Here is a 9,917-nt window from a genome sequence, read left to right as displayed (position 1 = left end):
TGATACACCTCACCACCTGATCTGGTCATCTGCTGCTGCCGTTGGAACAGAGTTGGTGGTCTACAGGGGGGAGGTGAGCTGGGTTTCGATGGATTCTGCATGGCGGCTCCTAGCTGCTCTATCTGTTTCCGCAGCTGGTCCATCTCGAACACACTCTTGCTTCTAAACTGCTCCAACCTTAGCTCACTCCTCTTACTTTGCAAATGAAGGGCCACATTCTGCAGTTTCAACTCCTCCACGGTCGTTAGCAGATCCTCTTGTCTATCCAAGTCGTCCTCAGGGGTTGTCCACTGATCCTTCACCAGCCACTGTCCATCCTCCTGGCTGCAGGGTGGAGAATTTTCATCTTCCTCATCAGTCTGCATGCATGAGGCAGTTTGTTGTGCTCTGGCTTGGGCCACACTAAGGTCACGGGCCTCTCGGGGCGAGGGGAGGGATGGCCGCCTCCTGACACTCACATCTAGTTCTTCTGACCTGAACATATACTACAATACTATGGTGGGCTCCTGATCCGGCTCGAAGGACCATGAAATGAAGGACTAGCTGATGTGGCTATCCTGTCAGAAATGTTCCCGGTTAGGGGAAGCGAACCCACAATAGCTGATCGTTTAGGATCATGAGGCTGTAGTTCAGGTTTCATTCAAGCAATACTTTATTGATTCTTGAAATAGAGCATAATAGGTGTGGTTTCCTATAAAGGAAGTAAACAAAGGAAATAATGATTAACAAATTCAGGCTGGTGATTTTACAACGTAAACTTCATAATTGTAAAATATACTTGTCACTTTAAAACAAAATGCTCTTGAAAACCACCATAAGTGCATCATCAGTGACAGTCAACCATAAATCATTAAACCCGTAGAGCACCCAGTGAACCAACATCCCAACATATGTGAACAAACAAACCCAACACCAGCTCCCATAATCTGTACAAACCTAAAGCAAATATCCCACCAAGAACTCCAAATCTATGATATTACTCACATAGGTAAGTACGCACACCGTGCTGTGGAACAAAGGGTTGGCTTTGTGGGTGAGGATCAACTATATAGGGGACAGCAGGTGGACTAACTGGTTGCAGTGCAGGTAACAATGGCCCATCCCCCGGACTATACCATTTTTGTGGGGGAGTCTGATTGTCTTTTGTACACCAGTACTGGAGTCATTCTGGTCTTCCATCTTTAGGACATTCTCTTACATGTGTGGAAAGGTAATCACTCCTGACCCCTTTATTGGCATTTTTTGGACTACTTGGGAGGGCATATCCTTTTCTAACTCCCAAACAGAGGCAGTGGCCTTCTCCTCTCTCCTAGCCCGACGCCTTGTCCTCCTTAAATGGAAATCGACAGCACCCCCATCCCACACACAGTGGGTGAGGGACGTCTTGTCTCACCTTAAACCGGAAAGGCTGAAATACACAACAGCAGCGCGACAAATAAACTGCGTACCTGTGCAGTGCATATGTGTGTCTCTGTTGTAAAAGCTTATCGTTACTTTGAGACTCATTTTAACAATCGGGCGTCATTTAAACATGACGTCATGCGCGTCTTTTCTGGTCAGTCGTCATGGAAACATGAAGCCCTGTCAGTGGTGCGGCATTTGGATCAAACGTGTGTAGAAGCTGAAAAATGAAACGACATATCACTGTATACCACCAGTATGTATGAAAACACTCACTGTGGCTTTTTAAATGAATTGTTATTTATTCCTAGATTTATATCTGTTATTTTTCAGTTGTGTCTGACTATCAAACTAGACAATAAAAGAAAGTTAAATGTTTTTCTTTTGCTGTATTCATTCATGTTTTACAGAGGATTTAACCTGAACCAGGCTTTGCAACAATAATAATCACATCACATTCATGCAGGCGTAGTAGTATATACCACACACACACACACACACACACACACACACACACACACACACACACACACAGCAGGTCTATAGGCTATTCATAACACACAGGTATGAGATGTGTGAAAGATAACTCCTAGCGTTAATCTCTCTCTCTCTCTCTTTTTGTGTGTGTGTGTTTGTGTGTGGCCTGCCAGTGACCAATGGACATACGACAGTTCTTTAAAAGAAAAAGGGGGGCTGTCTGTGTGAACTGTCACAATAAAGCTGGTGTTCTGGAAAGGTCTCCAAAAAAAGAAAAAACAAATCTGGATTTTGGAGTTAGTTGAACCAATGTTAATATGATAGTTATTTTTCAATAGACATATTTTTTGTTTTTGTGTGAAAAAATCATGGGTGGTGGCAGTGGGGCTCATTGGGTGCTCAGCACCCCTAAAGCTCTGACCCTAGAATCGCCCCTGCTCATTACTGAAAACAGTATCACATTCCTCCAAATGTAATGTGTTACTCGTAAACCCAACACTGGTTAGCAGTATCACTTCTGGTCTTGTGTCAGGGTGGGGATCTCAACAGATTCAATATCTATATCTGTATCTATATTTCTGAAGCGAGTCCACAAAAGAAATAATGAAAGCCTTCATATTGAACCACAAGAAATTGTCCTGTGGATGTCACTTGGACATCAATGGTCACAAAAATGTTAATTCTGCTTCCTCACTGGAAATCTTCTGACCATTCAGAAAGACATTAAATTTACATCTTTTTGACATACTGTATGTTTGCTCAGTGGCCTGCCTCTTTTCTGGGATGAAGCTAACTAGCGTATGTGAACTCAATCCACTGAAGAAGATGTTTTGGAAGAAGCTAATAACAACTCTTTAGCCATTCACATAATGAGAAAAATTAGAAACACAAAGTAGAATCTTGGTGCAAGAACAGAAGAGAAGACAACTTGTGACTGTGTTTTGATGGACGGGTTTTCTGTTTGTGGACCTGTGGACATCTCTAGTGTTTAGTAAGTTCTAGTGGTCTGGTGAGCTGCATCACTGATTACAATTTTAAGACAGTGTGTGTGTGTGTGTGTGTGTGTGTGTGTGTGTTCATATCTGTTAGGCTGCCACCACAAAACACTCTTTTTGCACACACACTGACACACGCGCAACAGCCTGGCTTTTAATTTCCCGTCTGACAGTAATATCCGTTCTTAGATGAACACACGCATACATTCTAGGCTGTCATTGTCTTCCCCTGCTGTGTAGGTAGATCCTAACTGCTGATAATTGTGACAACAACACAGCGAGTTAAAACTGTGAAAGGAAAAAGAGGGAGAAGTGATAGAAGACCCATTCCAAGAAGTGGAAATATTCTCGATGTCGATGAACCAACAAATATTCCACAGAGTCCACAGTAAGTAATGGGCGGACCTTCTCTACTGATGGGTGTGGTCACCTCACTCACAGAGATAAGTAGAGGTGTTATTGGCCACAATGTGTTTGAAGTGAAGAAGTCGTTCATATGTACAATGATACATCTTCAATCCCTCCAGAGATCATACCACCTGGATTAGGGATTCCCTAAATATTTCAGGCCAAGGGTTTGCGTGTATTAAAACGTGTGCACACACAAAAAAATGTACAAACTGATTTACTAACAGTGCGCAAAGAGGGTTGCGTCTGTCAAAGGTGCAAAATAGCGTGTCTGCATTCAGTTAGTACGTTTGCAGCAATGAATATGCAACATGGGGCGTTTACACGCAATTGTGCGTGTTGTGGGTGGAGAAAATGTAAATATATTAATTTAGCACACGCAAAGTGATTGATCAAACCGGAGAGCAATTTTGCTCATAGAAACTGCGTCTATATTTACAGGGTTCCTACACATTTGAAATTTCAAAATTCCATACTTTTTCCAGACCCTAATTTCCAGACTTCTCGGTAAAAAATGCAAATAACTTGTGACATTTGAGTAAATAGATGTGCATCATGTAAATAAATAATGGAATTTAATCGTTAATTTAATTGCATGTGACTCGCAACCGCCGCCTCCCCAATGTTAGAGATGTCAAACGACTTCATACAAATTTTGCATTTAGCTTGCTCACGAACAATGTGGACATCTTCTTCTTCTTGGCGGCTGGCATCCAGTTTACCTTCTTCTTCTTCTTCTTCTTGGCGGCTGGCATCCAGTTTACCTTCTTCTTCTTCTTCTTCTTGGCGGCTGGCATCCAGTTTACCTTCTTCTTCTTCTTCTTCTTCTTCTTCTTCTTGGCGACTGGCATCCAGTTTACCTTCTTCTTCTTCTTCTTCTTCTTCTTCTTGGCGGCTGGCATCCAGTTTACCTTCTTCTTCTTCTTCTTCTTCTTCTTGGCGGCTGGCATCCAGTTTACCTTCTTCTTCTTCTTCTTCTTGGCGGCTGGCATCCAGTTTACCTTCTTCTTCTTCTTCTTCTTCTTGGCGGCTGGCATCCAGTTTACCTTCTTCTTCTTCTTCTTCTTGGCGGCTGGCATCCAGTTTACCACCTTCTTCTTCTTCTTCTTCTTCTTCTTCTTCTTCTTCTTCTTCTTGGCGGCTGGCATCCAGTTTGCCTTCTTCTTCTTCTTGGCGGCTGGCATCCAGTTTACCTTCTTCTTCTTCTTCTTCTTCTTCTTGGCGGCTGGCATCCAGTTTACCTTCTTCTTCTTCTTCTTGACGGCTGGCATCCAGTTTACCTTCTTCTTCTTCTTCTTGGCGGCTGGCATCCAGTTTACCTTCTTCTTCTTCTTCTTCTTCTTCTTCTTCTTCTTCTTCTTCTTGGTGGCTGGCATCCAGTTTACCTTCTTCTTCTTCTTGGCGGCTGGCATCCAGTTTACCTTCTTCTTCTTCTTCTTCTTCTTCTTCTTCTTCTTGGCGGCTGGCATCCAGTTTACCTTCTTCTTCTTCTTCTTCTTCTTCTTCTTCTTCTTGGCAGTTGGCATCCAGTTTACCTTCTTCTTCTTCTTCTTCTTCTTCTTCTTGGCAGTTGGCATCCAGTTTACCTTCTTCTTCTTCTTCTTCTTGGCGGCTGGCATCCAGTTTACCTTCTTCTTCTTCTTCTTCTTCTTCTTCTTCTTCTTCTTGGCAGCTGGCATCCAGTTTACCTTCTTCTTCTTCTTCTTCTTCTTCTTCTTCTTCTTCTTCTTCTTCTTGGCGGCTGGCATCCAGTTTACCTTCTTCTTCTTCTTCTTCTTCTTCTTCTTGGCGGCTGGCATCCAGTTTACCTTCTTCTTCTTCTTCTTCTTCTTCTTCTTCTTCTTCTTCTTGGCAGTTGGCATCCAGTTTACCTTCTTCTTCTTCTTCTTGGCGGCTGGCATCCAGTTTACCTTCTTCTTCTTCTTCTTCTTCTTCTTCTTCTTCTTCTTCTTCTTCTTCTTCTTCTTCTTCTTGGCAGCTGGCATCCAGTTTACCTTCTTCTTCTTCTTCTTCTTCTTGGCGGCTGGCATCCAGTTTACCTTCTTCTTCTTCTTCTTCTTGGCGGCTGGCATCCAGTTTACCTTCTTCTTCTTCTTCTTGGCGGCTGGCATCCAGTTTACCTCCTTCTTCTTCTTCTTCTTCTTGGCGGCTGGCATCCAGTTTACCTTCTTCTTCTTCTTCTTCTTCTTGGCGGCTGGCATCCAGTTTACCTTCTTCTTCTTCTTGGCGGCTGGCATCCAGTTTACCTTCTTCTTCTTCTTCTTCTTCTTCTTGGCGGCTGGCATCCAGTTTACCTTCTTCTTCTTGGCGGCTGGCATCCAGTTTATCTTCTTCTTCTTCTTCTTCTTCTTCTTCTTCTTCTTCTTCTTCGCAGTTTGCTACCCATTTCAGGGAGCATTACCGCCACCTACTGAGCAGCATTCAACTTTTCAATCTACCCAAATGTTTTCTGGGACGCGTAACCTTCTGTGTGCTCTCTCACACAAACATTTTAGCTGCGCTGCCAAGCGCCTTAAAAAAACAGATCGATCCATTTCTCTTTTTTTAATATTCATAATTCTATGTTTTAGAAAACAGAACAATGATAAAAGTCTTGGAAACATGAATATTTTTCCATACAATAGTTTAAATTTTCCAAACTTTTCCAGACCTGGAAATTTATAAAATCAAATTCCATACTTTTCCATACTTTCCATACTTGCGTAGGAACCCTGTATTTACCACGTCTCAAAGGGAGGTGCAAACGGTTTGTATGCGTAACACATGGCTGTGGTTATTGTTGCAAGAAGGAGACGCCGAAACAATGGAAAGAGATGCCGACAACGCATTTTTCACCCTCGTGTGAACATTTTTGGGATGAATGAGGAAACTATCATTAGAACATATCGCCTATCAAGCCTTGCCATTTTGGAGCTGTTGGAGGAACCAGCTACGAGAAGGAGTCACGTAATACCTTCAATAACAAAACTCCTTGCAAGTTTACTATTATTATTATATTTATATTATTATACGCCAATTTTTCTTTTGTTCTTCTTCTGATGTCTTGGTGTATCCCCTTTTCACTTCATCCACTGTTCGCCTGTTTTTTCCAACAGCATTAACTTTTTCACCGATTTTCTCCCACATGGCGTTCCTTTGCACGACCATCAGATTCCTTTGCTGCAACTCATTGAAATGTTTATTCGCTTCCTCTACCAACACTTCTAATTCCAAAGGGTCCAATTTCACTTTGCGCTTTCGCTCTCTCAAACTCGCCGTGCTGAAAACCATGAACCATGCTAAACCCTCATTTAAATAGGCATGTCTCCAACACGTTTGCACCTGCTGTCATTAACGCAATCACTCTCTCGTAAATCGCCCGCAAACCGCGGTTCAACCCCACACGCAAATTTCTAGATTGCGCACGCAGATTAGTACAAGCAATTTGGGATCTTAGTAGATCCGGCCCCAAATACAGTCAGGTTCTTACTGAAGATGCAGATCTCCATCATGGCCACCAGAAGAGGAGGGGGAGATGAGCAGCAGCCTGATAAATACATGCTACCAGCTGCATTGTGTTCTAATTGGCTCCTATTTGAGGATTTTCTATGTGGACAAGAGACAAGGTCTCTCTCTCCCATAAACACACACACACGCACACACACACACACACACACACACACACACAGAGATAGAGGGGAAGTGTTTAGTCTGCTGTGAGTTCACAGTCTGATGATCATTAATTAGGTAATTGTATGTGTTTGTGTGTGTCTTATCAGTTGATCAGACTCGCACAGAGCTGAGACACACACTCACGATCTGTTGCATTTCCGCCTGAGTCTGTGTCTTTGTGTAACATGTCTAACAGGTGTGTGTTTGTGTGACAGTGTGCTGTCACAAACAAAGGTTGTCGAGCGTTACTTCTCAGAAATTTTCCGAACTTTAGTGTGTTTGTAGTCAGTTTAACTCATGGTTAGGTTATGCTGAGTTCACGCAACAGGACTGTAGATCTGATTTTCCACTCACTAGCCCTTTTCACACAGAGACTCTGCCAGGGACGTGCACATGATTATAGAGGGGCAGGTGCTCAAAGTCAGAAAAGGGCAGTATGTGTGCGCGCCAAATTCTTTTTCAGGCCTTAGTAACACAATATGTAGATTAATGTAAAATTAATAAACAAAGTACTTATAGAAAGCTAACTACTTAGCTGCGTATCCTGTGTAGCTGTGAGTGATATGCAATTGCAATTTATTTTATTAGCCTACAGTAGTAGTAGCAGTAGTAGTTGTAGTTGCATGAATGCATGAATGCCCTACAGTAAGCCAGCATATAAAATGGTACAGTATCATTACTGCTTGGTCCTGCTTGGAGACCTATATTAGCTAGACAATAAGCTAGACCAATTTCCCGACTTCCCGAAACCGAGTCATGACTTCCGAACTGGTAGGCTAAGACTAATATGATATTTTTTCCAACGTTGCACATTAACACAGCTTGCATAACAAAAAGAAAATCATGGGAGGGCAAGTGCAAACTAGAAATACAGGCTACACATCTAAAACTGTCACAAAACCAAGAAGTTACTACTGTGATTGCTACTGTGAATGTTAGTAGGAACAGCAATGTTTACAACAGCAAAGTCAAAATAAACTCAATATCTGGAAGAAGTTTAAGATTTGTGGCAAGATAAACAGCCTACACAGACAGCTGACATATTAGATTATTCATAACTCTCATTAACAAGCACAAATGAGGGTTTTCTGAAATATGACTCATATTTGAGCACATTGAATGAATGGAAGGCGACTTGTTAGCCCCCACAAGGAAGTTATGTCAATAGATTTATAACTCACAAAGGTTCAAGTCGCTCCACTGTCACGTCTCATCTATGTGCGTGGTGGAGTTCTCGACGAGGCAGCGGCTTCTCTCTCTCTCTCTCTCAGACACTTCTCCACGTATAACTGAAGTATTTTTTTCCTCACATAAGTTACAAAAAGACACGACCAGTTACAACGTTACTGTTGTTTGGTCCTGTAACGTTTCTTTGTGGGACATTTCTCTTTATTTTGTTGAGTGATGGATCTGTTTAGTTATCAGACAGTGAACACCATCAGGTCGACACACCCCCGCTCCACGCCGCTGGCTTATCCATTCACACTGGTTCAGTTCGCCAACACTGCGCCTCTGAGCAGGGGTGAACTCGGGATCTATCACTGTTGGTTGCTGGTTAGTTACTTTAATGTACCTTCAGCTCTGATTTCAAACAGTGTATAAACGGTTGTCCTGAACAAAGTTTCAGGATTTCCTTTTGATGTTGTTTATTCAGTTTACAGTTCTAGAAGTCCCTGAGGAGGTTGAAACAGTCCTTGAGAAAATTCCAGATGTTGCAGAGGAGGTTCTAAATTCAGATATATGGGACATCTTCACCTTCCTCTTTGGTCAGTATTCCCTGACATATGGTGGTGCACACACTGTAGATCGACAAGCTTTATATTATTAAGAGCTTGCTATCTTTTGAAAATAAAAAAATGTACAGAATAAACTGAGATGGAGATCATGGTTACCATTATGCCTGTTAAACATAAACATGTTACCATTGTCCTTGTGAGAATACTTTAACTTTTGGTGCAGATCCAGATAAAGGGACAGATCCAGGATTTTTTTCTGATTTTCTTTAACCATGTGAAATAGGATGTTTTTCTGACAATTTCATTAATTGCTCAGGGAATAATGCATGGATGCATGAAGTAAAATCAGGTGCATTTAGGTGGCTAGTATCTCCGAGCAAGTACAATTTGATGCAAATTCACCTAAAAACCCAGCTCTAGCTGATTTAAATACATTTTACTATATATTAGATTAAGCTTGATTGAAATAAAGGGTACTATTAGGTCTTGGCGGAGGTTTGACTCTACTGATTGCTATTCTAGTTTATTTTTGTTTTCTGAAATCTTATTTTGTGGACAACCCAATGGCTTCTTGACTGCTTCTGTCACATCTGTTTCACTGCCATTATCTAACTACAAGTCCACAGCCTGACAGCCACACAGTTTGCTCAGTTGTCAGGGAGATAGTTGAGTTTTCACCGTTTGACCTTAGTTTAGTCAATTCCTCGTCCTCACATTATCTTGCCTGCTTAGTTCTCTGCCTTGTACTAAGTAAACTTAAAGTAATGTATGTCATTATTCAAACATGGCAGTCAAAGTTTGCACACAACTCAGAACAGTAACAATACACAAAGTGAACGTAAACTGAACTGGAGACAGTAACTCCTGGCTGTAACATGCTTCCAGCTAAACCTCTGTTGAAATGGGGCCGACTTGGCTTATGTTAGACTAGACAATTGACAACTTTGCTAACACACCAAACATCAACACTATCAAGCAAGTGCAAGAGCGAAGCTGTTGCCGACAACCAAAAACCAGTCTGAGGCTCTTGTCTCTTGCTTGGTCTCCTTTTCTCTTCTTTGCTTCCACTGTCAACATCCTCTTTGGTCTCTTCACCTCTGTCATGATTTCTGTAGAGGCTGCCGAGCCCAGTTCCATTTCCCACTCACCCGGCTCCAGCTCTGCACATTCCAGCCCTGAACACCGCCCCCTCCTGGGGTCCAACGCTGCTGTGATAGCAGTGTAAACACTAGTCAGCTAGCAGAGCTAA

At 42.2% G+C, this 9,917-nt stretch overlaps 1 protein-coding gene across 50 annotated transcripts; it reads right to left on the bottom strand.

Moving 5' to 3' along the window:
• Nucleotides 1-3,740: 3,740 nt before the first annotated feature.
• On the bottom strand, nt 3,741-5,767 carry LOC311274975 (uncharacterized protein). 50 transcript variants are annotated; one of them, XM_084383106.1, is made up of 6 exons: nt 5,492-5,767; nt 4,868-5,458; nt 4,667-4,831; nt 4,475-4,621; nt 4,046-4,441; nt 3,741-4,012 (listed from the first exon to the last, which is right to left on the bottom strand). In XM_084383106.1, exons 1-6 carry the CDS (start codon nt 5,597-5,599, stop codon nt 3,926-3,928), a joined length of 1,494 nt encoding a protein of 497 aa, XP_084239232.1. In that variant the 5' UTR covers nt 5,600-5,767; the 3' UTR covers nt 3,741-3,925. The 50 variants fall into 50 exon arrangements, with proteins under 50 accessions (XP_084239232.1, XP_084239189.1, XP_084239192.1 ...); XM_084383063.1 differs by having other exon boundaries at nt 3,741-4,093; nt 4,142-4,441; XM_084383066.1 differs by having other exon boundaries at nt 3,741-4,087; nt 4,142-4,441.
• Nucleotides 5,768-9,917: the final 4,150 nt, after the last annotated feature.

The sequence above is a fragment of the Pagrus pagrus genome (genome assembly GCF_965226575.1).
Source record: "Pagrus pagrus genome assembly, chromosome: 19".
Lineage (NCBI taxonomy): Eukaryota > Metazoa > Chordata > Actinopteri > Spariformes > Sparidae > Pagrus > Pagrus pagrus.
This window is presented reverse-complemented; position numbering and strand designations above follow the sequence as displayed.

Excerpts from the sequence above, each read along its gene's own strand:
- LOC311274975 (XM_084383057.1), bottom strand. The coding sequence starts at position 5,599 with ATGCCAGCCGCCAAGAAGAAGAAGGTAAACTGGATGCCAGCCGCCAAG. Across the intron at positions 5,459-5,491 it reads CCGCCAAGAAGAAGAAGAAG|AAGAAGAAGAAGGTAAACTG; the intron begins GTAAACTGGATG and ends AAGAAGAAGAAG. Across the intron at positions 4,442-4,474 it reads AGAAGAAGAAGAAGAAGAAG|AAGGCAAACTGGATGCCAGC; the intron begins GTAAACTGGATG and ends AAGAAGAAGAAG.